The sequence below is a fragment of the Rosa chinensis genome, chromosome 2 (assembly GCF_002994745.2).
Source record: "Rosa chinensis cultivar Old Blush chromosome 2, RchiOBHm-V2, whole genome shotgun sequence".
NCBI classification, from domain to species: Eukaryota; Viridiplantae; Streptophyta; class Magnoliopsida; order Rosales; family Rosaceae; genus Rosa; species Rosa chinensis.
Genome location: NC_037089.1, coordinates 7,100,996 through 7,128,786, shown reverse-complemented (window position 1 = coordinate 7,128,786; position 27,791 = coordinate 7,100,996). Strand labels below are relative to the sequence as shown.

General features: G+C 37.2%; 3 protein-coding genes across 4 annotated transcripts; 1 reads left to right on the top strand and 2 right to left on the bottom strand.

The window, feature by feature from the left end:
* Nucleotides 1–1,740: 1,740 nt before the first annotated feature.
* LOC112185405 (mitogen-activated protein kinase kinase 2) lies at nt 1,741–5,453 on the top strand. The gene is made up of 9 exons (XM_024323646.2): nt 1,741–2,133; nt 2,232–2,316; nt 2,685–2,819; nt 3,282–3,506; nt 3,631–3,813; nt 3,934–4,157; nt 4,670–4,715; nt 4,839–4,937; nt 5,119–5,453. The coding sequence occupies exons 1-8, from the start codon at nt 2,057–2,059 to the stop codon at nt 4,926–4,928; spliced, it is 1,065 nt and encodes a 354-aa protein (XP_024179414.1). The 5' UTR covers nt 1,741–2,056; the 3' UTR covers nt 4,929–4,937; nt 5,119–5,453.
* Nucleotides 5,454–6,785: 1,332 nt separating this feature from the next.
* On the bottom strand, nt 6,786–9,511 carry LOC112185404 (protein phosphatase 2C 77). Its single transcript, XM_024323645.2, has 4 exons — nt 8,079–9,511; nt 7,636–7,989; nt 7,441–7,546; nt 6,786–7,334 (listed from the first exon to the last, which is right to left on the bottom strand). Exons 1-4 carry the CDS (start codon nt 8,706–8,708, stop codon nt 6,994–6,996), a joined length of 1,431 nt encoding a protein of 476 aa, XP_024179413.1. The 5' UTR covers nt 8,709–9,511; the 3' UTR covers nt 6,786–6,993.
* A 6,524-nt stretch (nt 9,512–16,035) lies between these two features.
* On the bottom strand, nt 16,036–27,418 carry LOC112183412. Of its 2 annotated transcripts, none has more exons than XM_024321787.2 (15): nt 27,182–27,418; nt 25,020–25,555; nt 24,657–24,936; nt 23,674–23,969; nt 21,608–21,790; nt 20,661–21,422; nt 20,444–20,538; nt 20,266–20,325; nt 20,102–20,184; nt 19,282–19,845; nt 18,827–18,901; nt 18,561–18,631; nt 18,420–18,477; nt 17,370–17,625; nt 16,036–17,151 (listed from the first exon to the last, which is right to left on the bottom strand). In XM_024321787.2, exons 2-15 carry the CDS (start codon nt 25,433–25,435, stop codon nt 16,439–16,441), a joined length of 3,912 nt encoding a protein of 1,303 aa, XP_024177555.1. In that variant the 5' UTR covers nt 25,436–25,555; nt 27,182–27,418; the 3' UTR covers nt 16,036–16,438. The 2 variants fall into 2 exon arrangements, with proteins under 2 accessions (XP_024177555.1, XP_024177554.1); XM_024321786.2 differs by having other exon boundaries at nt 17,358–17,625; nt 27,182–27,417.
* Between the last annotated feature and the right edge of the window lie 373 nt (nt 27,419–27,791).

Sequence of the window (27,791 nt, the reverse complement as noted above, 5' to 3'; positions counted from 1 at the left end):
GCCTTGTCAGACCAAAATGCTCATTTTTCGTTCAAACAATATTGACAGCACCATTAGTAATGAAATTTCATATGTAAAAGTGTCGTTTATATTGAATTTTCAATATTAACGGATGAAATTTCCTCAGCGGGAAATTTTAACATGGTCCCAGAACACAATTGGAAACAGCTAGCTTATCTTTTTGACTATTAACATCAACTTCTCTTAATATTATTTGGACAATAACATGCACTTGTTTGACACTTCTTCAGGAAATTTCTGACTAACATCAACTTCTCTTAATATTATTTGGACAATAACATGCACTTATTTGACACTTCTTCAGGAAATTTTAAGTTGATTTGATGATCCAAAAGAAGACAACATATGTCGAGTAGATCACTGTTTTTACTGAAACAGATATATATATATATATATATATATATATATATATATATAGAACCATTCTCAGGTGCGGACGCCCTTTTTCCGGTCACGCATTTAGATCTTAACCGTTCAGTTTTTAGGTCCTAATGTATAGATCATCTCTGCAAAATTTCAGCCAAATTGGTGATCATTAAGGCATTCAAACCTGCAATTTATAACAATGAATACGAACGGTTCCGAATCTGTCGAACCGGAACCGTTCGTATTCATTGTTGTAAATTGCAGTTTTGAATGCCTTAACGATCTCTAATTTCGCTGAAATTTTCCAGAGATGATCTATACATTAGGACCTAAAAACTGAACGGTTAAGATCTAAATGTGTGATCAGAAAGGAGGGGAAAATGGAAATCCGTACCTAAGGATTAGGTACAGACGTCCGCAACCAAGAACGACTATATATATATGTGTGTGTGTCGGAGCAATACGTATAACGTTCTATCATTAATTCTTGTCACCTTCATATCTGCCAACAAAGAAACGGTTAACGATATCTGGATGGCTTGGATCTCACTATCATGGTTACCAGAAGTCGAGGCCATTAAAACAATGTCTGGAAGTGGGGTTACGGCAGCCATGGTAATAGTTTCGAATTACAACAGCCGCTTTCTTTCTCTTCCACTCAATTATTTGCCGAAATTAGTAATGAAGAAACAAGACAAGAAGTGAAGAAACAATAAGTCCATATATACTCTGGCACTCTCGCTTTCCTTGCTGTGAAGGCGTTAGATTTTTCTCTTTAATTCTCGTTTAGGAATTGAAAAGCAGTATATACTCAAAAATTACGTTATGTTTTGAACAATGAAACGTACTAAAATTTTGATTAGTTCAATTAGCTGTGATATTCGATTTAGTTGAAAATTTTGACATAAAAATTTGCAGATGGTGCCACTAACTTGTGTCATTTAATTAGTTTGCATAATATTCACAGCAGCTCTCCTTCATCAACTTGAACTAAATGACCAGCAAGTGTGAAAGAGCATCTGCCACCTTCTATTGCAAACAGTCCAAGTGTGAATATGATATGAAATAGTGTCCTCCGTTTTCTCACGTGCTTTGATTTTTCTGGACTTTTGTTCTACAAATATTACGGATATTGCCAAATGCCAAATGGGATGTAAATATATTCCTGTTTGAACGGCTAGGTTAGCTACGTAGCTATATAGACATGTCTCTTTTCTGGGTAAATCACCAACGTGATTAGAAAAATGGAGTAGTAGCTGCAGGAAAAAATAAAGAAAAAAAGAATTATATCTAAATTTTGGTCAAGAACCGGAAAAAAAGAAAGTATATGTATTTGTAGGAAGAAGATGTGAGATGGGGGTTATATAAGTGAAATGTCAACGGTGCCATCTTCTTCCTCCTGATTTCTGAGAAGGTTGAGTAGTCGTCTTCTTTAAAGTTTTCTCCAACCAATTCCCATCAAACACTAGTACTAGTCCAACTGGTCAGGTCCCACCTCTAATTACTATTATTTAATCAATCAAACTGGGTTAAATCCCAAAGACTTCGTTCCTTTGCGACTATGGACCAAAAGCAATAGCAAGACCATAAAGGAAGAGCTCCTGCCTACAAACAAGTGAACAACTCTGAAGGGCCGTTTGAGCAAAGAGAGCAACACCCAAGAATCATCATGAACAAGGGAAGCTTAGGCTCTAAGCTCAAGCTTAGTCTTCCTCCTCCTGATGAAGATTCTATCAAGAAGTTCCTGTAAGTTTCTCTCGTTCTATGTTTTCTATCTACTTTATGTGCTTGTGTTTGTGTCTGTGTTGTGTTTCTAATTGAGTTTGGTGATGGGTTTTTTGTAGGACTCAAAGTGGCACCTTTATGGATGGGGATCTGCTGGTGAATAGGGAAGGGGTTCGGATCGTCTCTCATAGAGAAGTTGAAGTTGTAAGAGTTTCAAAGTTCAAAGCCTTTTATTTTTCCAGCAAATCCCATTTAGAATTGAATTGGTTCAGCATTATTGAGATTAGGATAATGGGTTTTACTTATAAGTCAAGCTCATGCACTGTGAGTCTCTGACTCGTAAACTGTCAGATTTTCGAAGTTGAATTCTTTTTCTCTTTCCAGCAAATTTAGTTTCATTTTTTTTTGTCTCAAATTGAATTTTGGAAGTGAACTAGACTCAGTGTTTCCAATAGAATATGAATTGTTACTCAAGCTCATACATTGCGAGTCTTTAAATCTTAAGCTTCATGTCAAAAGAAGGGGTTTTGAAGTGTTTCTGTTTTTGTTGTAAATGGAAATGAAATGTTCAGCCAGCCCCTATTCAAGCAGCAGACAATCAGATGATTTTAGCAGATCTCTACGTGGTTAAAGTCATTGGTAAAGGAAATGGTGGGGTTGTGCAATTGGTTCAGCACAAATGGACTGGCCAGTTTTTTGCATTGAAGGTATCATACGTGTCCCTTCTCTTCAAATAATTTGCCCTTCATTTGTTCTAGTCAAATAGCTTATGGTGTAGTTCCTTGAGAAGCTTGCATGCCCTTATCGACTTCTCGTAGTCCTCTTATGAGCAATATCTTCTTCTTCCTTCACTCAAATTCTTATAGATTTTCAAAACTTACATTATAAGTTGCAATTCAAGTGGTTGAGGTGAGTTTAGTTACGGTCTTGTTAAGAGCTATCTAAGTTGTTACCATGCTCAAAGTTAATAGAGTTCACTTGCATTTTCTTTGATTCAATACTACATGTTTTAAATCTAAACTATTAACAGGTATTTAGTTTTCTGGTTGGACTTGTTTGTCTAGAGCTCTTTGACAGTATGCTGTTGTTGAATATCTTGCATAATCTATCGTTTACTCCTTGTTCCCGTTGCTTTAGCAGTGACTTCTTATGCATTTTTCCACATTCAGGTAATCCAAATGAATATTCAGGAGTCTATTCGCAAGCAGATTGCACAAGAATTGAAAATTAATCAATCATCACAATGTCCCTATATTGTTGTATGTTACCAGTCCTTCTATGATAATGGTTGCATTTCAATTATCCTAGAGTACATGGATGGTGGATCTTTAGCAGATCTTCTGAAAAAAGTCAGATCAATTCCAGAGCCATATATTTCTGCTATGTGTAAGCAGGTAAGTTACCTAACAAGGCTAACATTAATGCATACCACCTTCACACCAAAAATTAATGTGTAAATTAACCTTGAAACTGTTGTTCATTGCGATAAATATTGATTAAAACATGTTATTGATGCAGGTGCTGCGCGGTTTGTTGTATCTTCATCATGAAAAACACATAATTCACAGGGACTTCAAACCCTCGAACTTGTTAATAAATCATAGAGGAGAAATTAAGATAACTGACTTTGGTGTCAGTGCAATAAAGGCGAACACCTCTGAACAGGCAAATACTTTTGTTGGCACATACAACTATATGTCGGTGAGTAACTTAATTATGTTGCTTCAATAAACATCTTGTGCTCTCCTGTTCATGGCTATTGGGTTGTAAGCATTTTCTTCCCTCACAGGGAACTAACAGTATGTTAAATTTGTTTTGTAGCCAGAGAGAATACAAGGTAACAGCTATAGCTACAAAAGTGACATTTGGAGCTTGGGCTTAGTACTACTGGAGTGTGCAACAGGTAAATTCCCATATACACCACCAGATCAAAGTGAAGGATGGGAAAACTTTTTTGAGCTTATGAGTGCTGTTGTTGACTTCCCACCACCTTCTGCACCTTCCGATCAGTTTTCTCCAGAGTTCTGCTCATTTATTTCTGCATGGTAAGGATTAACCTTTCTGCTTCAATACTAAGTTATTGATCTTCTGAAATGTGAACTGCTTGGTGCAACAATTAAAATTTCGAATAGATTTAAGTGACTCCAGTTAGTGATGCTTTGCTTTTCGTCTGTATCTGTCTGTGAGGTTGTTCTTGACTTTTAATTTCATTTATACTTGTGAGTCCTCATCTTCTGTTTAAAAACACATAGTAGTGCGTTGCATTGCCTGTGGTTTTATTGATATTGAAATAGAACTTTATCTTAATCCAATGTGTTTTATTGGTCATTTCTATTCCAAAGTGATTGGAATTGATAAAAAGAACTGAGTTTCCTTTAATTCAATCTATCTCTGCCTCTGGTTGATATTATATGTTCTTGTATTCTCTGTTGATGAGGTGGCTAATTTTTCTTTGTCCACATAAGAGAGTAGTCTCTTCCTATCTCGAGTGTTTATTCACGTTTTATTAATGCTTGAGGTTACTAATTCTAGTTTGGGGAATTTTTCTTTTTCTCAGTGTACAGAAAGATCCTAAAAAGAGATTGTCAGCACATGATCTCCTAGTAAGACCCATGACATCCTTTTTCATTTTGAGCGTTTATTGTAAAAGTTAGCAGGATGTCGTGGATATTTTCATTCTTGATGTGGTTTTCTTACTGTTTCTTTCTCTTTTTGTGTGACTTCAGGTGCATCCTTTTATCAGCATGTACGACGACTTGAATATCGACCTTTCGTCTTACTTCGCTGAAGCAGGATCTCCACTTGCAACCTTTTAAACCTATCTGGTATGTTCAATTGTTGAGCTAACTTCAATTCCTGGACTAAATATGAACTTGGAATACAAAAATTACCGGCTTTTCCATATTAAGCTCATATAAGGGCAACTGCTTTCAGTGTATATCATCAAGTAAATCTGCTTTCAGGATACATCAATCTCTAAATTCTTCTATTTCCTTGCAAATTCAGGGAATAATTGGATCATGATAGGAGTCATCTGCTCTCTTGCTGCTTATTCCAGGATGGGGACTGCCTAGGTGTTGGGGACGAGAAGGTAATGCCGGAAAATCAAACGCGCTGCCGAAGGCTGTTGATCACTTCTTTTCATTGTTAGTTCCCTTTGGTAGCGAGAGGGAATCCCGTAATGGACAAATTATTGTTAATGCTTGGAATGTTGGATTTTTCACTACTTGCTAACTGTTACATTTGCAGCTGATTCTAGATGACAGCTGAGCTACTATGCCAGTTTGGAGTAATAGTTTTTTACAAATACTACAATACAAAGCAATTCTCTTCATTGATCATTCATCGGAAAAAAAAAATGCAATTCTTTTTCACATTTTGCAAAGAAACCCCAATAGGCCAATGCTAATAACAATTGAGGCTAAAAATATTTATGTAAGTGATAAAAAATAAAAAAATTTGCAATTCTTTTCACATATTGCAAAGAAACCCCGATAGGCCAATGATGCTAATAACAATTGAGGTTAAAAATATTTATGTAAGTGAGGCTAAGAGCAAGTTCGCCGGTTGAGGTTACTGGATCAGATACTATTCACTATTTTTTGTTTTTGTTTTTTTTTTTTTTTCACCATCTAGGTCACTGAGTCAGATATTGTTCACAAAAGGTTACCGAATATCAATTTGCAGGTCACGAAATTGACCCATAGTGACCTTCTGTGAATAGTATCTGACCCATTGACCCAGTTGGTGGAAAAGAAAGGCAAAAAACAGTGAATAGTATTGACTCAGTGACCTCAACGGGTGATCTTGCTGTAACGGTTATGATATCTATGGCCAGTGAGGTTACAATACCCTAGCTTTTGCAGTCATGCCCATGCAAAATCGGGCAAATGGTCCCATGCTCACTAACATTTATATGCAAGCAGGGATAAGGATGCCCCTATGCACGCTCATGCAAGCGAGACTAACGGTGACATGCAAGCAAGACTAATCATATCGAAATATGTTGTATGTTTTTCTAATCTATTACTAATCCACCCCGGAGATTTCGTGGAGTTAATTATTTTGATTTCCGTCAGTTATAGAATTGCTTAAAATTTAAGAATTAGAAGTTTTTGGTGAAAAAAATAAAACATTCGATTTTGGTCAAAAAAATGTATGTTATATAGTCCACGGTTTTGGGTGAAAATCATAATTTTGCAAAGTTTTTCTTTTCTTTTGGTAGAAAGTTCCCAAATTGGTTGCAACTGAGTTGGAACATCATTCTGGGATGTCATCGCATTTTCCATGTGCTTGGCCTCACTTATTTGGACACCGTTAGTAGCATGCGCCTCACTTGTGGACTATAGATAAATGAAGAAGCTAACAACGGCTGATAACTCTGTTAAAAGGTGCGGTACCCTGTTTCGTATTCTTTAATTACCAATCAGTTTCGTTCTTCTTAAAAAGGACAAGTAGCATATAAGATTAGCAGCTACCAGAAGTCCAGAAAACCACCGGATGACTCATTGTGACTTAAAAGCAAAAGAAATCTCTGTTTATAGTATGTTGTTATGCCAAGCTTAGAATCTCTAAGTGGGATTATACATCAGAATTTGGGGTGACAGATGATAATCAAAGGAGAAGAACTACAAAAGGAGCAGAGTATCCATCATTTGTGAAATTCATAGAGCTTCTCTGATTTATGCACAAATTAATATATTGTATAAACAAAAGGTGAACCAAAATCTTAAGAAGGCTATACTTTCTTTATGCAGAAAGAGTATTAATGAAACACACTAAACCCATGTGAAAAACTAATGGGATGAGTGAGTCAAATTAGTGTTTATAATCATCTTATGATGTAATAATATACTAGTATATCTCTGTAAATTCCACTCTTTAATTTGAGTTTAAATTTTTTTTCTTAAACTTCCTTGAAGCTTTCAGGTCTACCACTACAACAGTTATGTTGTCTTTGCTCCCCTTTTGGATTGCAAGCCTTGAGAGGTACACCGCTGCAGCTTCGGCTGCAGGATCAGCTCCCTCGCCCCGTTCTACTGTATCACCATACTTCTTATGCCATACAAGGATCCGCCTCCGCGCAATGTCACAGGCCTCCTCATTTGTTATTACATCCCACAAGCCGTCACTGGCTAGGATTAGGCACTCGTCTTCCTTCTCTCGAGAAACAAACATGATTTCTGGATCCGGTATGATTGATGGTTTCAAGTATCTGTCACCTGAGAAATAGATTGAATATATTCATGAGCATGAGTACATCAAAAGTTTTGGATATGAAACCAAATACACAACTATATATTGCAAAAGTGAGAGTGGAGCTCATACCTATGGACCGTGACATGGCGAGAACACCAAATACACGAGAACCATCCCACTGTATGACCTTGCCTCCAGCAGCCTCAATCCTTTCATATTCATCTTCTCTATCTGGCTAAAACACCACAACAAAGCCAATCAGTTATGAGCTTAAAAAGAGAAATAAAGATTTAATGGAAAGATAGACATATTGTGAGGCCCTACTTTGTGATCTACTGACAATGGCATCGCCACTCTTCCGCGGTACAATACTGCTCTCGAATCACCACAGTTTGCTACTATAATATGGGTTGGACAAACAACGACGACTACAGCAGTAGAACCAACAGTTTCAGGAGCAATAGGTTTAAGAGAATCCTCAGAAGCACTAGTGTTGCTTGAATGTGTGCCTTTGGGAGCTCCTCCAACCTCAGCATCAACTTTTATGAAGCAATTGGTGAAGGCCTCCTTCCACTGCTCCTGCAAAGACTCACCAGTGCTTTCATTCAAGCCTGCTTTAGCAATTTCAATCTCTTCAACCAAAGCTGAATGCACTCGTTCACGACAGTAATTAGCAACCTATTAGAGTAATAGTATTAGTACTTTGAGTAGAAAGTACCCAACTTGAAAAACTCATCAATACACAAGAGAAATTATAAGCAAAGTACCTGACAACCCCCATGTCCATCATAAACTCCAAAGAAATGGGCAGTTAATTGACTTGGGTTTTGGCTCATGTCAGAATCATCCACTAACATTTGAATAGGAATCTGCAAAAGTCTAGGAATAACTGCAACATCATCTTCCATCTCTGGTCTCCCTCCACGGATTGAGGTGTATCCCCAAAAGGGTGCACGATCCAAATCGAAAACCTTCCCATTGGAGCTTGTCCTACAAATTTTCTTTGCCCGATTCACCAAAGTGGTGGATGCATCACAAGTGTTAGATCCATTGCAAATCTCACCCTCATCATGAGCCAAAGATTTGAAGCATGAACTACCTAGAACCCGATTGCATAAAGGCATGAACTTGCACTCCTTACTTCCCCAATTAATGGTTTCACCAGAAATCAGATCTCTATTTTGGTCCTGTGGATTTTTGCTTCTGTAACTTTGATTTCCACAAGAAATGGACTCACATGGTAGACTTGGTTTTGAAGAAGTATTGGATAACAAGGTTGATGTATTTGATATTAGCTTGAGACCAGTGATTTCCATTTGGGTTTTCACTGCTGATTCCTCATGAATCAAATTACCTAGCCTATATGGAACTGCAACTGCTTGAGCTACGTCTTCCATGGATTTCCTAAACCTTCCAAACCCTCTTAAAACTAATAGTCTTCAATTAACTTCTCCCTCCCTAATATATATTAGTCTAGAGAGAATCAAAGACAATGAAAAAGAACAAGTTCTTTCTTCGGTAAGAAAACAATGTCCTATTATCTGAGACACATATAGGAAGCACTAAGATGCCTATAAGTACTAATTGAATGGAAATGGGAGGTTGAATCTGATGCTTTAGTGGTAAATCAGAGAATATGCTGAAACTAAATGCTATAAGTAGAAAGCTCCAGATCACTCTCAACCTCTACAACTTTCTATCACCCACAGAAACAGAATAGGATAAGAACCAAAATCTTCTTTATGTGATCTCTCTACCTTTTCACCAACCCAGTGATTCATAGGAAAGAGAAAAGCAGAGAAACCAACACATGAAATGAACCAAACACAAACAAATGCAGAAAAACCAGAAAGGAAAGTCACTGAAACCTGAGTTCCCTAGATCAGAGGCAACTCATTTCCGCCTCAAGAAATCTTGGGATTCTCTCGTTCTCTACAACTTTCCTGTTTCAACTAAACCGACCTCAACCAACTAATCAAAAGCAGAGGAAAAGCAAAACTGAGTCACCACCAACTACTTTAGCTTTCCTTATCTCTCTCAGCTTCCCCAAATATTATGCTCAAAACTTTGACAGGAAACAAGAATGGCAGAAACAAAAAACAAGGTGTTTTGAGTTGCTCAAACTTCAAGGTACTTGAGCTGCATGCAACCATGCAAGTTCTTAGAAGAAGGAGAAGAGGCCAAGAAAGAAGGAAGCTTATATAGAAATGAAAATGATACACCACGTGTTGAAGATTTATTGGCAAGACAATTAACCAAAGCGAGGCATCTACACGTTATCAGCTTAATAATTTAGAAAAGTCGGATAAAAATATCCTAACATATAAGAATCATATCTTCCAAAAAGTTATTCGTAACACTCTTTACTTAGATAAGCATAAACAAAGAAAAACAATAAATAAATAATATACAGACTATTCCGAGGAATTCTTTTGAAGCATACATGTATACTATTTTACTTTTTAATATCGTACATTCATGATACAAGTAATCAATTAGTTAATCATACATGTATACTATTTTACTTTTTAATATCGTACACTCATGCTACAAGTAATCAATTAGTTAATCATACATGTTTCTTGACTTATAACTCAATCATTTTTAGGTCTTTTGTCTTAAGAAAATAATGGGTTTTAGACTCCTAGAAATGATGGGGTCGTTTTCAAAAAAAAGATCCGCTACCGCATTATATTTCGGGGAAAATGTCACAAACAGTATCTCAACTTAAAGTCATTCTACACTTTGGTACCTCATTTTCTAAATATATCACTTTGGTACCTCAACTTATTATTTATGTATAAGATTCATACACGCCGTTAATAACACCATTAACTCAAGTGTCATATAGCTTTCTGTTATTGGTATTTTCGTCAATTTATATTTTCCCACCAAAAATTTCATAGTATTTGTCATTTAACAAAAACTCACTCCGTTAATTCATATTTATTTTTATTAAAAAATAAAAACACTTACTACATCTTTCTTCACTGCCAATCAAACCAAATGACCATGGATCTATATTTAAAGAGTAAGCAAATAATATACTACAACTAGGGTTTTCAAAGAACGCGCCTCACGCGCCTAGGTAAAAGAGAAAACCCGACAGAGACGTGTGTTCTCTCCCGGCCGAACACGGCCGGCGGTCTCGCCGCTACATTCCGGCCCGGGAGAGGATTGATGGTGCGGAGATGGAGTGGGCTTTTAGGATGGTGGTATGGTCCAGAGAGGGTGGCTGGTTCTCCGAGTTCGGGTGGCACAGATCGAACTCGATCTGTCTTTCTCAGATCTGCGGCGGAGGCAGGGGTGCAGCAGCGACGGACTTCGGCTTTCCAGTGGTGGTTTCTGGCGTCATCGATCCTGCGTGGGTGGTGGCTATGGCGATTCAGATCGGATCGAGGCTAGGGAGATCTCGAATAGGATCTGCCTATGCTTTGGTCTGGGATCGCTTTGTGGCCGTTTGCCTGGTGCAGGGGCTGGCTACGGTGTGAAAAGGCAGTGACGCAGCGAAGGGTTTCGGCGCAACAGCGTATTGCTGCGGGGCGGCGGCATGATGGCGACGGGGCTCACTGGCGGCGGGAATGGTTGCAAGCTGCGATTGGTTTGGGCTGTGGGAGGTGGTGTTTGGGCTGGGTCGTTATTCTTAGGTCTCTCTGGTGGTCTTTGATTTCTGGTTGCTTAGGTTTTCTTTGTTTGGTTTTAGTTGTTGTCTTGGTGAAAATAAGTCCTTCCTCTTGTAAGCGAGGGTTTGGGGGTGGTTGTTTCTGTGTCGTGTCGGTGCCTTGTTTTGGTGTCATGGTTGGTCTGCTGTGTCTTGGTCTGGTCTTTTGTCGGTACTTTCTGGTTATCAATGTGATGGTGAATCACCCTTACACGTGTTCTGGCTATTTTGGGATGCGGTGTCCGAACGGGTGAAAACAGTTCATTGTAATGTTGGTGGCTGGGTGGTATCGGTACAGGTTTGGTTGGTACTCATTGTAGCTCGTAGGTATGGGCGTAGAATTTGATTAGGGGTTGGGCCTCTTTGGCTCATGGAGGTCACTTATGGTGACGGTCCCGTAACTATGGATCCAATTGCTTTGTAATATTTTGGTTATTAATGGAATTTTCATCTTCTCAAAAAAAAAAAAAAAAAAAAAAAAAAAAAAAGAGTAAGCAAATAACTACAACAACCATAAATACTAAAAGTTTCAAGCAATTTATACAACTCTCTACTAGAGACTATCTGCTATGATTGCTATTGAAATTGATTATGCATAATGAATTGAACAAACATTTTTCCTTCTTTGTCTGAAGAGTTCTTCAATTAAAAGGGGAAAGACTAAAACCCTAAACTTGAAAGAAAACTAGTATCTACCCAACAAATTACATTTGTAGAGCTAAAATAAGATGATATAATAAAATCAACAATTCATAAAGCTAACAGACAATCTGATCTTATCCAGATCACTCTCTATTTGTGAATTAGCGGGCTAAAAACGATAAATCTCTCACCTCTTCTCATTTTAATTATTATGTTTCCTGGGATCATAACAATAAGTCAAAATTTCCAGTACAATAACTTAAATTGATCTTCCATAAACCCAAATATAATATTTGCCTTGATGGCATGTTTATTTTCAGCAAAAAGAAAGGAATTTTAGATCCTCTCCCATGAAATTTTTGGTGGGAAAGCATAAATTAACAAAAATACCCACAGCAAAAAGCTACATAACACTTGAGTTAACGGTGTTATTAACAGTGTGTATGAATCTTATGCATACATAAATAATAAGTTAAGGTACCAAAGTGATATATTTAGAATATGAGGAACCAAAGTGTAGAATGACTTTAAATTATGGTACTGTTTGTGACTTTTTCCCTTATTTCTCGTACAAATTACGCTTGTCTCACTTGATTTTCGTAATTAACTCAAAATAACACATCTTATAATATTTCGTATGAAATAAAAACATAGCTCATCATAATCTTTGCATCTGATGCTTATGTTTTCTATTTCCTTATTAGATGCAGTAACAGTCGCAAAATTAATAAAATTTTAAACAGATGACTGACAATCATTCAACACGGATATAACTTAATATTATACAATTTTGTTTAAACTTTCATCGTAAAATTATAATTCAATATAATATGATCGTCTTTAGTCGTAAAATTAGTAAAATTTCAACCGAACAATTGATAATCATCCGACATCATAAATTCAACATAGTACGACCGCCTTTAGTCGTAATTTGGTGTAATTTGCAGACCCAAAACTTTGAACACAGTATTCAAATGGGGAGGTTGACAACGATGATAAACACAGTTGTAAACCAACCAACCGTCCACGACTGTAAACCTGTCATGTTATCACGAGTCTGAAAATATTGTTAGAGGGGGTGTGACGTGGTAGGGTTAGAGTGGAGTGTCGGGGAAGATGTACCACTTTTTAGATAAACAACCTAAAACAGATGGGGACTCAAATGGTTGAATTGGATCGGATACGTTCATGCACTGGAGTCTTGGAAACTGTGACGCACAAACAAACTTTGAAGAAAATACAGTGTACCAATCTTGTGGGATTCTTTCTCTTTGTTTTTTTTTTCCATTGTGCCATGATTTTCGTGCTTGACACCACCGCCCTCTAATTTGCCGACAGGTGTTGCCAGTCTTGGGTTAGGTTTTTTCCAACTCCCACACGCAAACCCAGCATTATCTCAAAGCCTAGAACTGGAAACTCTGGCCGGACTAGGATCCAGATCTGATTTCGTATAAAGAAAGAACTCCGGAAGTCGATGAAGTAGTTCATTCGGAGAATTCTATTATTTTCAAGAACGTTTAATGCAGGTAGAATGCATGAAAGCACTATTATGCTCTGCAATGTCACATGATTCGGATTTTCCAACCATCGGATTCGATGGAACTGACTCATAATTAAGAGAAAATGTTCGGTAATGTGCTTAATGTATGTTTTTTAACAATCAGTCATTATCTTTTCTACATTAGGCTAATCATTTTTAATGAATAGAATTGCTAGTGTAGACAATTACCTTACGATTTTAATTCTCTAAAACAAAGATATTAACCCGTCACTCATCGAATTTGTTTATCAAATGCTGTACTATAAAACAGGTTGTCTGCAACAAATGAGATCCAACACCAACTGGTTTAGCAAATTTGGTAACTGGCTAAACAATACATGCTAGGAAAAATGGCTCCAGAATTTATTTACTTTTTTGGTTCCGTTATAGATAGAAGGAAATAAGTGAAGAAAACACCTTTTTTTAATTTTCAGGCTGTTTACAGAGATAATTTGGCACATAAAAAATTCTAACTTTGGAAAAGAAAGAAGGAAAAAAAAAAATAGACCCGCATAGACCCGACATGAATCTTGTCCAAATAGGAAATCTATTTTCTGTATCCCACTCCTCCTTGTGCCTTAAATCCTTAAGTGACACATGACTCAACTCATGAACCTAAGGCGACACGCTGCAAACCTAGCTTCTAATCCGATAGAAATAACAAACAACAGAAGTCCACAACTGTATCTCAGGCCTCCAACCAGAAGCTTGATTCAAGATTGCTGAACCCGAAACCAAAAGAAGACAGAAACCAACCGAAGAGGCCAGCACAATGGCAGTCTTATCTAGTTTTATTTCTTATTTATTTCAAAAAAAAAAAAATGCCAAATAAACCTGAGGAATTTGAAGCTATGGTAATTAGTATAGCAAATGGTTAATAAGATGAGAGAAATAGATTAGAATGGCAGATTCAAATATAAAAAAATAAAAATAAAAAGATGACTAGAATGGGAGATCCATAAGTAATTCACTTCAAAAACACTGTTTGTGATTGGTTTGAAAGGGAAAGGACGAAAGCAATTGTGGGTACGGGTTCGCCTGAAAAATGAAATTTTAAAAAAGGATTTTTTAGCGCAATGTGCACACAATTGTTTGAGCTTTCTTTAATTGAAAACCTGGCTATATATATATATATATATAGACACACACACACAGTCCGTCTCCGCTACGGACGTCCGTAGGATTTCCCATTTTCCCCCACTTTCCGGCCACACTTTCACATCTTAACCGTTCAGTTTTTAGGTCATAATGTATAGATCACCTCTGCAAAATTTCAGCCAATTTGGTGATCGTTAAGACATCCAAAACTGCAATTTACCATTGTAAATACGAACGGTTCCGGTTCGACAGATTCGGTCCGTTTGTGTAAATTGCAATTTTGGATGGCTTAACGATCACCAAATTGGCTGAAAATTTGCAGAGGTGATCTATACATTAGGACCTAAAAACTGAACGGTTAAGATGTAAAAATGTGGCCGGAAAGTGGTGGAAAACAGGAAATCCGTACCGAAATTTCGGTACGGACGTCCGCACCTGAGAAATATCCTATATATATATATATATATATATATATATATCACAAGTAAAACTTATGGGATAGAAAAGAAACAGTTCATGAAAGTGATGAAACTACTAGAGAATAATGTTTATCAGGTTGTGAGCAAAGGACGGTCATTCAGTAATTTGAAAAAGATTACAAACTAGGGGACGCCAACAAAAAATTAGTCACTAAAAGGACTTCCCCTTATTGGAGGTCTATACAAGAGGATGCACATATGCAAGGATAATACAGCTGCAACACAAACACATGAACAGTTAAGATCAATACAACATATAAATCACCATGTAGGTGGAAACCAAGGTAACTGGTACATGTATCTCAAGAAACAGCATCAATGAACCCCCAGAAATGATTAGGGCATCAAACTTGAGAGAAAAAAATAAAGAAGAAACCTCAAAAGTACTCAAAAGCTCCTGCCGCCAGTAACAAAAAATGTTACTACTTCATACATATTCAAAAGGGTAAATTACAATGGCTTAGTTGAAAGACCAAAATTAGAGTCTAGGGGAGGGGCAGGAATATTCCTATTCGAACACAGTAGTAACTAGTAAAAAAATGGAAAACAAAAACATGATTGGAATAAGGGGCAGTGGGAGACAATTAATCACAAGCTTGAGAGGCAAATCCCTGATATTTACTAATAAAATGGTTTTAAAATTTCATACGCAATTTCCGTAATCAATGTCTTATAGAAAGTGAACTAAGAAAAAAAAGAAGTTTCAAGTGTCATACCCTGTGAAGAAACTGGAAGCAAGTAAGGCACACGATGGCAAACTTGGGAGTAGCTAAATATCAAATTCGGGGTTACGATGCAAATAAACCTCAAACAACCTGAGCACCAACACCATCTAAAAGCATAGAAACAAGGTTATAATTGCACACTCAGGTAAGGAATCAAAGCAAATTCCAAATGGTCAGTAGTTATGGACTTGGGAATAAACACTTACCTCAGTATTTAAAATCAACGTCCACAGAAGCACATCCAAGACATTGGAGCTATTAAACCCAGGAAAAGTATATCCTCTCAAATGATGTATCTATATCAAAATCTGCAGCAAACTGTTTGATTAGAAGCAGAATAAAGATGGACAAGCATCAAAAGTTATATTAAAAAAGAAGCACCCACAAAAAATAAAATAGGCTGCTAGCTGACTTGGAGAGACCTATACCTCATGCGGCCGCATGTCTGTATATGGTACCAACTTTAAAATCCACCTCTCCAGTATTATCAGTTGACCAAAAGATCTGTAGAAGAATCATAAACCAATACAGATAGGGAAGGCAAAACCTCTAACTTTGCATCTTCCAGCTAAAGAAGAATAAACTGAAGTAAGAGCTGATTTTATTAGGAATATAAAATGTATGTACAAGAGGCCGTTGTTCTCTGATTTGTAAAAGCTACAGACAGGATACATTGTTTTCTAAGATATAATCACTAAGACATACTGACTAGTGCCTTGAACAAAAAGATCTTTACAGTCAAAGTCACCAACTTAATACAGGAGCAAAATCCAAAACATCCGAAAGGTTCACTCAAAATTCAACTTGCGTAGGAGCCTACAAAAGAATCTATATAACCTAATTGTGGACCGGTAGCCAAATGACTAAGCTTGTAACTGCAACTGGATAGTCAAATGACTTCTTATAACTGGTCATTCTTGAAACAGCAATTTTGTTTCATTTGTCAATAGTATAATGAACAAGACTATACAGAGAAGCAACTTCAAACCATCATATTTAAGTCTGAAAGGTCATCCATTGGAATTTCAAGACCCATGAAATCATGATCTTGTAAACCATCATCATCGATATTCAACCATGAACCTAAATCCTGTGCTTGACCATCCATATCATCAGCACCTAACACATCCATTCCTGGTAATTGCAGGTGAGACAAGTCGATAGGGTCTTCCATTGCATCTAATGGAAACTGATCCTTTTGCTTGGGATTCCGACTGGTAGTCATTTCGCCAGACTTTGGTACAGAAGGCAATGCTGGTTTGGGTTGTTCTGATATCTTACCAACAGGGCCATTTACTGAAACAGATAGCTGAGTCGTTTTCTGCTTGGGCTTCGTTTTTGATTTTCTTTCACCCTTAACATTGGACACTGCTGGCCGACCAATTTTAGCAGTTCCATTTCTAGATAAGACCTCCCTGTTATGCCCTTTGCCATCTCTATCCCTCTCACTCCTCTTTCCTTTTGCACTGCTAGATAGAGAATTTCCAATACCTGATGGGGAATTTGAAGTTCCAATAGTACTACCAACATCATCAAGGGACAATTCCCTCTTCTTCACCCTGTTTGTCCATGTTTCTTCTCTACCAGTAGTTTGTTCAGGCAAGTGATTTAAAGGTGGAAGCACATCTGAAGAAGTAACATTATTATCCATATTCTGACTAAACTGTGAATGGTGTTGTTTGGAGCCTACAGAAGCTGCACAAGAGACCAGATACAAGAAAAGTAACCTTTAGAAAAAGGAATGTACCACACAGAAAATGTCAAAAAGGAACAAAAACTCAGAAACTGCGAAGTCCCTCCATGTCTCTATACGAAGGAGACCATAATAGTAAAAGAAAATGCATCAGAAGACTAGCATATATAGAGCACATAATCTGTTCAGGAGACCCCAAAGTAAATACCTGAAACACTACCTTCCAAACAGCGAGTGGAGGCATATGATTTGGTGGATTCACCGTCTGCAATAGCCTCTGCTTTTCGTGCGCCATTAACATCGGAAGCCACAGAAAGAAGTATATCCCTATATATCAGTTCACTGAAGCAGCTTGTTCCGGTCTCTTCATATTTATGGCATCGGTCCAGTGTCCGTTTGACAAATGCTAAGGCAGCTTGCTTGGCCATTTTATTACTGGAACTCTTTCCCCCAGTGGCATTTGGGCCGCAACAAGCCTATCAAAATGATTAAAATAAATGAACTCAGCCACCATCTATGCAAGTCAGTTGTCAAGAGCTAACTCCAGAAGTATATGACATATTAAACCAATAGTGACAACAGGTTCAACTCTTCTAAGATATTTTGCAGATCTAACTTAAATAACAAGAAAAGGAAGACACTGTTAACATGTGTGTTTTATACTCAAGAAAGAAAAGAAATGATGCGACCACATAAATAGGTATGTGCGCACATAAAAATCTCGTGTGTGTGTCTGTGAGAGAGAGAGAGAGTCATCATTCAAGTACCAACAAGATTAACCAGACAACATGCAAGCAAGGCTAACAGTGCCCATGCCCATGCATGCAAGCAAGGTTAAGCACACAGAAAGGTGTGCCACACTAGAAAGATGTCCCAACCGCAAGAACTGACCCCGGAACTTGACCCCAAACAAAAAATTGAAGATGTCCAAGCCCGACAACTTCTCACCCAAAACTGTGGACATAGCACACAATTTTAATAACAAATCTGGAACAACAGTACACTCCCATCTTGAAATACCTCAATCATCCAGTCACTAATATATTGGTCCATATGCCGAATAATAGTCACATTTATTTGAAGTAAAACAGCAAGCATAACCTTTGACCAGAACCAAGGGCCTTCCTAGGAAGCATTAGTCTTTTTTACGAAGCCACTACAGATCACTTAAAAACTCTAAAATCTGGTTGTTAAATTGATATTTGCAAGCTGAACAGGTGGATAAAGACCAATGGAAAACAAGAGATGTATCAAAGGTGAAAGAAATTACCAAATACTTCTCATAAGCCATTCCAACGAGTTTATCAAGGGCGCGCTGTTCTAGATCCCTGCATAAAGGAAGATTCAATCGTTACAACATATATAAAATCCCGCAAAGAAATACTATTGCACAGGGTCAAGGTCTAATTACTTTGCTTGGCGTTCTTTCTTTTCTGAGGCAGACCTAAACAGTCCATCTAGCAGCCCTTTCTTGTTGGAGACCTTTTACAGCAATAAATACTAAAGTTATATGGAAACCTTAAGAACAAGGTTCATTAAAAAAATGAAAAGACAATAACTATATTGTAGCAATATATTCAAAATGATAGACGAAGGTATATATAACTCATATAATGCTCTAATACAGCAGTAAGAAGAGGTAAACTTTTCAATAACAGTAAATAGAAACAAAGATACCTGTTCATGATACTTCTCCTCTAATTTCCTAATTTCCCCACTGATTTCGTCATCCCCCGTCTGTGTCATGTCAGGCTTAACAAGAACATGCAAATATACACATTTAATTAATCACAGAACATATTACAAACGAAGCAAATACACCGTTTCAAATCATTCAAGAAGGGGGAAAATAAAAGGAGCTCTGCCCTCCAAACCTCAGCAGCAGAAGAAAATAAAAAGAATGAGAAAAAAAGCTTCAAATGAGTACATCAACTGAAACCACACTTTAAGAAGCTAAGCATAGAAATCACCCGCTGACTTTGTAGTGTGTGTGCACATGTAAAACCACTCCACCTCCGGATACAGCAGGCAAATTGAGAGAAATAATAGTTCAGACGAGAAAAAAAATAGAGCGAAATAATAGTTCAGACGAGAAAAAAAATAGTAAAAGAGTTCTTTTAGAGGTAATTTACCAGTAGCTCTGGGTAAATCCCAATACTCTGAATCTCCAGTAGAAGTTTTTCATTTATGTGCATGTTACCATACTGGAATTCTGAACAGGCGAAACCAGAAAAAAATGCTTGATCCGGAAGTAAACCATTTTGCGAATGACCAAAGTTTGAACTAATTGTTCTGTTTGGGATGTGGATTCCACCTTCAAGCTCATCATGTTCCGGCCTCCCAGTAATCCTATAACCATTTGAAGCAGATTTCCCAGCAAACTGAAAGTTAACTTGAGATTGATAATTCAGACCATTTGATTCTACCTCTGCATCCAGATCAGATTCAACTCCATATGCATCAAACACAGGATCTTCATTTCCACTAATGGAATCCTCTTCTGAAATTAATGCTGCTATGAGTCTCTGACAGAGAGGAATTTCAGAATCCCCAGTGCCTGGCATTAATTGTTCGGAATGGAACTCTTCACTCTTTGGTTCAAATTCTCTTGACCCAAGTCCATAATGGCCAGTAAGGTTACCATCTAAACTACATGGGACTTCGGCTGGAGTCGTCACACTGGCTTCGATGTTTCCCTGTAGATTAATAGAAAATTTAGAATACCTTACTACCACAGCAGAGACAAACAGACTGGTTGCCTTCTGTACATATGTACCAAGAAAAACAATTTGGTTGTATAGAGCAGCTTGTAAGACAATACTATCACATGTTGCGGATATTGTTTTTGCACATATATCCCAGGTGAAACAATTTGGCGGCATGTTTATGTTAATGAACATCGTTTGAATAATATCTGATCCAATTAATCCCGTAATTAAAAAAGGCCATTACCTTTAGGTAATCTATGTCTGCATCAGATAAAAAACCAAAAAATGGCTCCATCTGCTTCCAAAATGAGCTGGAGAAGGAACGAGCTGTGGAAATAATAATTTCACTAATTAACCAATGACATTTAGATAGGAATAAGATGAGATAAATTTCAGTAAGAAAGGTACCAGAATCAATGACAGCTTTCGCAGCAGTCATTAGCTCTTCATGTCCATCATCTGACCCAACTTAGAGAATTGAAACAAGAGTCAATAGAGAATAACAAAAAAAAAAAAAAAAACACTTACTAAACAGAGGAAGTCAAGTTAACAAATTATTCCTCAAGAAATTTGAAAGAATAACTACCGAGAAAATCTGGTGCTGTATTAATTGCTGTATGCTTTTGACGTGTATAGGCCTTTCGATCAGAAAGTCTCCTAGTTGGTGGACGGCCTGCCTTGCTGCATAAGAAATTACATTAAACAATGAGATTCAATCTAAGTAGCAATGTTTTAGACCAGAAAATATGTTACTTGTGTCCTATTTTTGACAGAAAACTATACACAGGTAGACAATGGTATACCTTTCACTCTTATCTACACCAAGTCTGGAACTTCTCAGCTGTTTAGCAGTACCAACATTTCCCATCTTCTCAACAGACATTGGGACAAGAGACCTTGTCGAAGCAAAACCTCGTCCTGTTCTCCCCTGCCTCCGAACACCATCTCCAAGGTCTTCCCCGGGAGCCGACTTATGTTTTCTTGATGGCAAGACCAGACTAGGCACCTTTTGAATTTGAATATTCTGTCCAGGTTTCTCATCTATCTCATCGGATTTTTTGCCTTTGTCTCTGGATTTGACCTCAGCAACTCCCGACTCCTCACTCTCTGATAGTGCAGCTGAAGACAAAGGTTCACTTTTTAACTTAACTTGCTGAGGAGAACTTCCGGGTAAGCGTCTGGCGAATCCTTGCCCGATGTCACTACCAGTGACGTCCGATGCACTATCAATAGCAGGGTTTTCCTCATTACCTGAAACAATTGGATTGAAATTTGATCGTCTAGCAGTGCGGGACATCTTCTGTGGTCTCTGGCCAGCCCATTGAGCAACAGGTGGGGATGAAGATCGTGCTGATGTCATACGTTTGCGATTGTTAGCTCCAACAACAGCCGGTGGCTTGTTTGTACATTGAGATATCTCCCAATCATTAGGAACAGTTGCTCGATGAACAACTGGGGACAACTTGGGTGCAACAGCTGAGCCTGATCGCGGAGCCCGAACAGATGCATTCATCTTTGTACTAGAGGTGGGACTAGCAGAATTAAAATCATCACGAGCATTTGATCTGCAACAGACACAGTACAAAAGGAGTAGTGTTAAGGCATACTGGTAAAAACAAATAAGTACATGGACAAAGGGTTATACAAGCTAATCATAGCATACAGAAGCAGGCAATGGAAAGTTGTTGACAGCTCTATGGTTCATGCTAAGAGATAATAACTCAAGAAAACACAAGGGATTTATGCATACTTATTAACAGCTCTCTGGTTCACCCTTTCCTTATCTGAACCAATAGGACGATCTCTCTTATCATTGATAAGGGAAGGGTTGTCTGGTTCAGTCTTAGGGATGGATGAACGGAAGGCTGGGCCAGTTGGTTGTGTGATTCCGTCCGACTTTCCAACTCCAACTGCTCCATTAGTGACTCCAGGCCTGTAATGATACAAGACGTGAATATGAGATTTAAAAGTGCTTCCGAAAATTTATTTTATAAGAAACACATTTTATTCTGAAAAACTAAAGGAAATCTCAGAAAGAAATGAACAAGCAGGCCATCGGCCACCTAAAACAACCACCAAAATCAAAACTGATTAACCATTCAGTAACACCAAATGGAATATTTTTGAAATTTTTAACAAAGATGCCCAAGTGAGCAATTACAGAACTTCAATGAAATAACATGTCAACAGGAAGAAGAGTGAATCTTCTATCACCCATCATCAGAAAGTTTTGCTATGATGAAAACCTTTCGCTCTCTTTGCTATGCTGTGGAAGCGTAAGAGAGAAGCCCATCTCCTGTTCACTATGTCCAATCATGGTTTTATTCTAATCAAATTAAACCAATCACTGCTTGTTGGAGGACTCCAATCATGCCTATGGATATCCTTTATCAGCATGGAGTGCTTTGCCTTTTATTCAACCAGTGAACAAAGTACAATGAACATAGTCTTGGTTGATAGTTATTTTCAAGAGGAATTGTTTATTGCTATAATTTGTAAATTTCTTCTTATGCTTAAGGTTTTTATGATATTCTCAACTAAAAAGGAAGTTGTTATTAACACTCCAATCATGCAAATCTACACTACAAATTAATACTTTATTACTACAAAAGGAGTGTAGATTGACATTGTGGGAGTGTTAATAGCAACAGGTTGCAAAATCCACCAGCATTAATCACACCACTCAATAATGACCAACTAAAAGTGTTTCAAAATCACATTTATTTTTTATTCTTTTTAAATAATGGGATGATAAAACACCATTTGCAAACAAAGAGAAAATAATATACTCATATATCTACAAGAAAAACCAACTTAACAATATCAGTAGGTATCATTCTTTGTCAGTCTAACTCTTACAACTTTTGAAGGTATGTGAAGTTGATGTTTCTACAATTTTTCCCTCATCATCAATATCCACATAAAGATAAAATCATAAATCTGCACAAACACCAGCCTCAGATGCATAAAATACAATTGGTCCTTTCAAAACTCCAAAGAATATTGATCATTTTTATATGGAAACTGAAGATAATACTTTCTTTTTATATAAACAGAGAACTTGTTGATGTAGATGAGTAGTCCATCAAACACTACACAATCCAAACACTAAATCCCAGTGACCCTGGGATGGAGAGCAAACTAAATAGTTCATTTTCTAAACAAAACTGAGGATAAATCCACTCTTTATATCAAATATTTATATTTTAACACAAACTTTACTGAGAAAATACAAGTATAGTGGATCAGTAGTCCATGAAACACTAAACATCAGCCACACAGAGAAACCCACTAGCCCTCCTAACAAAGACAACCCAGAACAAGATACCAAAATTAATAGTACAGTTTCGTATAGAAACTAAAGATAAACAGTATTTTATAACAAACAGAAGCTATACTAAGAAAATACAAGTGAAGTGGACAAGTAGTCCATCAAACGCTAAACAACACACACATGAGATCGAGAATTATTGCGCTAAAAACTGAAGATAAATCCTGATGAACAGCAACTTAGAATCTTTAAATGACACCCCACATCCCTTATGGATACTGAGTGAAATTATATAAAATAACCATAAGCTGTTCCAGATTGTACACTTCACTGAGATTTATCCCGAAGAGGGTTTGTGTCGGTCAAAAATAACCTACTAACAATCAAGTTTTTTTTTTTTTTTTTTTTTTTTTCAAATTGATGGTAGTCGACCTAAACCATGAATGGATGCATTTGCGAAGATCTTACATAGTATCGATTCAAAGATTATTTTCAGTGAAGTGAAGAAAAAAAGATGCATGTGAGTTAAATTTTAAAAGTAATACCTGAACCCATGGGAGTCATTATTCAACCTTGAACGGACATCATTAACAGGCCTTTGCTGCATCCCCTGTTTAGTTTCACGGTAGCCATCAATTGGTTTACTGGTCACCATTGGAGAAACATCTGGCTTTATCCCAGAACGCTTTTTCTTCATTTTTGATTTTTCCCAACCATCAACACTGATAGATAGATTACGTTCCTCTCCCTGAACCGCACCACTACTTGCAAGCCTCATCATTTCCCTTTCTCTTTCTACAGCCCCCGATGGTCGTACAAGAGTATTACTTCGCACATCCATCTGTATTTATAAGAGTTTTAGTCAGTCTTCATTTAAATGAGTAATATGCAGTATATACCCCTGGTGTCAACCTGAAGGTAATTAGAAACATGATCAATTATTTACATGATATAGACAGACTATTGCATGGATAGTCGGCTATTATGCACAGGATCAAAGGTAAAAAAAAGACAAATGCTGTAGCCTACCAAATCAAAAAAATCAATACAGAGTATAAAAGAGATATATATATATATATATATTTGTTTTCAAAATTATATGCAGCTAAGTATGCATTATAACAAAAGAAGAAAAAGGTATAAAGGCGCCAGTTAAAACACAACAAAATAAAAACCACCAGCAAGAACCATATTCATCATCCAAGTGAGAAAAGCAAACATTCATATTCATGCCATTTGAAAAGATATATTCAAGTGCATGTGTAAAAGCCCTATAGGAAAATAGATATATATGTACACACAAACAAACACACACATATAGAGAGAGAGAGAGAGAGAGAATAAAAGAATATGGTGATTTTTAAAAGAAGCTACAGATAAAATATGGTGTTACCACAAATAAAAATAAAACAATTCCTAAAACCTAATTCCAAACTAGATATTCACATACAGCACTTGAGAGGGATCATGATATAAAAAATATCCGTAAAGAAAGCAAATATAGCAGATAAATTATCCAGATACTGACCCTCACATCCACCAAAGAAGTACGAGTGCGTTTGTTCGGGACAGAATTTTTTGTCCTTTCTTCTGACTTTTGCTGCTCAAGTTCAAAACCACCTGCCACAGCATGACTCTGCAAACCAATCTTACCCATGCTTGGCACCATCATTGACCGATCAGTTGGTAACACCACACCAGACCGTTCATTAGAAAAACTTTCAGTTCTTGATCTCTTCTTTGATGGTACACTGGGAAAAACCTTGTTGAATACAGATAATGCTTCATTGAAAATCTTTATGCGTTCCCTGTAAAAGATTAGAAGTTATGGACTAGTTACAACTTACAAGCCACAACTTCAAACAAAGATGCAAAATTTACAGAGAACTACCTGGCTTTAACAATGCTTTCACGGAGACCAGCCTTCACTCGTTTTACATCCTCCGGTAGTGGGGCTGGTAGCAACTTACCTTTCACAGAACTAGACGGAGATTCATCAGGTGAAATGCTAAGAGCAACATTCACAAGTCTTTTCAAGTCCCCTTGTCGGTTGGACTTGTGCTCTGCGGCCACCTGTTTTGGGTCGAAGCGCAAGCATTGTAAGAAGTTTGTCACATCTCCTTGGGCTATTGCAGACGTGCTTCTTGACATGTTTGGAAGTGAAGACAAAATTGGATTTTCCATGCTCTCGCGAAAGCTACCAGGTCTTTCGAGCGAAGCAGCCATGTGGGACCCACGCTGCCCACTGGTATATAATGGTCTATCTGGGCTACCAGAAGAGAGATCAAACTTGCTAGAAGTTGCCATTGCATCAGTTTCCACACATTATCCGTGTCACAAAGCCAGTAAATACAGAGGTGCATGACAAAGATGGGAAACTACAGCACATAAAGCCCAACTCTTAAGAACAATGACTGGAAAGTGCACCTGAAATAAATAAAAGTCATTAGAAGAAAAAATTACCCCAACCCATGTTCCTTTTGAACAATAATAATAATCAATAAATCTTCACTACATTACTGTTTGAGATCCTCAATTGTCACCAGAGAGAATGCAAACCGATCGAAAAACCATGTTCCTTTTGAACAATAATAATAAACAATAAATCTTCACTACATTACTGTTTGAGATCCTCAATTGTCACCAGAGAGAGTGAAAACTGATCGAAAAACTATGCAAATTAGCCAAATGCAAAAAATATACAAGCAAGGATTAACTAAGAAGCATAAACCATGCAGCAATAAAGATGTATTCATTACTTTAAAGGCAATGAAACTCAAATATTTTAGATTAGGGTGAGGGAACATTTAGGTTCCACAGGATTGCTGATCCAAAATAATCAAACTATCTCACAAACTTTCCTGTTGGGCAGGAAGGAGGACGAGAAAAAAAGAAATTAACCTTCTAAATAGAGTTCTATCTTGTTATATCCTAAAGGGATGGGTGAAACACCCATCGATGAGATTATCAACATCCTCCCCCAGTATATAAATAATGCAGCACTGAAACTTCACGGATAATGTAACCATCATAGATCAGAGACACTGACGGCAAAAATCAAAGCAATGATGCCCATGGTATGTGAAATCATGCACACAAACAGAGATAAAAGACAGTGTAGTTGCATCTCTATTACTGCCAATTATTTCATTCCTCAGATGAAATTTAATTAATCAAGGACAAAAAAGACTAGCAATTGCATATATAACAAAGATAATTGCGACTACCCAGAACTAACAATACACAATCACATTGAACAGAGTATATTAGCAAATCACATTAGCTAACAATATATCCATTGTTGTCACCACTCAAGTATGAACTTCTGATGTTGTCCGACTCCACAGTAACCAAATATCTTATAAATTGATGAAAAGTAACACTTGCTATTACCGAACCCCATACAGGGACCCAACTAACATCACCACAAACATATAATTCAATAACAACTCACAATTCAATTCTAACTTATAACAAGATCTACAGATAATTAAATGATCAACCACTATCCCGAAGTTCACTTTCGCAAAACGACTACTTTTTCCGTTTCGCTTAAAATTACTGCTCAATTTTTTTCCTTCTTTAGAAATAAAACTCATTCCTTGTACTCTCTTTTCTCCTGGGTCCAGCTGTTCCAGCTAATTAAGCTTCCTCCAGTTCAATGTGTTCTAAAATCTTACTTAATGAGCCCCATTATTCGATTGTGCTCACAATTCTCCATTATAATCAACAAAATCCATGCCTACTAAAACAGATGCTCAGTCACATAAATTTTGGTTAACTCTAAGCTGCGTTTACTCTCTTAATTTCAATTTTCTTTTTCCAATTTCAGCTAATTTAAAAAATATATATATATATATATATATATATATATTAATTTTACGACACATAATAATCGGAAACCCTAGAAGTTGAATCTGCAAAAAAAAACTAGAAAAAACTGAAGCATTATGAACCCTAAATCATACCCCCAAAAAAAAGGAAACAAAAATAAAAACACCCAAAAAATTGAAAAAAAAAAAATTGAAGCTCGAAACTTTGAATCTGCAATACCTCGGGACAATGATGTCACAGCGGCGGTGGCGCGGCGGCGATTCCGTGATTCGCAGATTCAACGATACGGTGGGGAATCGAATATTCCGATGGGCTTCTAATAATTATTTATTCTGACTTATTCGGAGCTCGAAATCGAAGGTTCGTACAAAGCCATGGGAGGGACGAAGAAGAAGAGCCTCTGTGTTTTGATCGGCAATTGAAATGGCGCTGGAGGAAATTACTGGTGTGCCCATGCGTCTGTTTTATGGGGCAATTAAAATAGGGGGCAGGGGCGGGGGTGGTTTGGGGAGATATTTGTTGAGCCGGCTCAAATTACAGGCTTAAACAGCTAGCAGGAGTGTTTTCAATAAATGTATGTGTGTATTATGGTGCATGTACAAATGCACATGGGGGATGGATTTTGGAGGTGAAAGTATTACTGAAAAGTAATGGAGGCAAAATATTTATACATGGAGGGTGAATTTTGGAGGTGAAAATATTTATTTTTTTTTCCTTGTGAAGCAAAGGAAATATCTGTAGTTTTTGAAACAAGATTGAAGGTATGTGAGTTGCGATAATTATTTATTATTTCACGTGAACGATAGTGGATTCCAGTTCAATTTATAAC

Coding starts and splice junctions, on each gene's coding strand:
- LOC112183412 (XM_024321786.2), bottom strand. CDS start 25,435: ATGGCAACTTCTAGCAAGTTTGATCTCTCTTCTGGTAGCCCAGATAGA. Junction 21,423..21,607: donor AACCAGAGAGCTGTTAATAA/GTATGCATAAAT, acceptor TGTCTGTTGCAG/ATCAAATGCTCGTGATGATT. Junction 20,539..20,660: donor GGTGTAGATAAGAGTGAAAG/GTATACCATTGT, acceptor TTTCTTATGCAG/CAAGGCAGGCCGTCCACCAA.
- LOC112185405 (XM_024323646.2), top strand. CDS start 2,057: ATGAACAAGGGAAGCTTAGGCTCTAAGCTCAAGCTTAGTCTTCCTCCT. Junction 2,317..2,684: donor CTCATAGAGAAGTTGAAGTT/GTAAGAGTTTCA, acceptor TGAAATGTTCAG/CCAGCCCCTATTCAAGCAGC. Junction 4,716..4,838: donor TGTCAGCACATGATCTCCTA/GTAAGACCCATG, acceptor GTGTGACTTCAG/GTGCATCCTTTTATCAGCAT.
- LOC112185404 (XM_024323645.2), bottom strand. CDS start 8,708: ATGGAAGACGTAGCTCAAGCAGTTGCAGTTCCATATAGGCTAGGTAAT. Junction 7,990..8,078: donor ATGGACATGGGGGTTGTCAG/GTACTTTGCTTA, acceptor TTACTCTAATAG/GTTGCTAATTACTGTCGTGA. Junction 7,335..7,440: donor CGCCATGTCACGGTCCATAG/GTATGAGCTCCA, acceptor TCTATTTCTCAG/GTGACAGATACTTGAAACCA.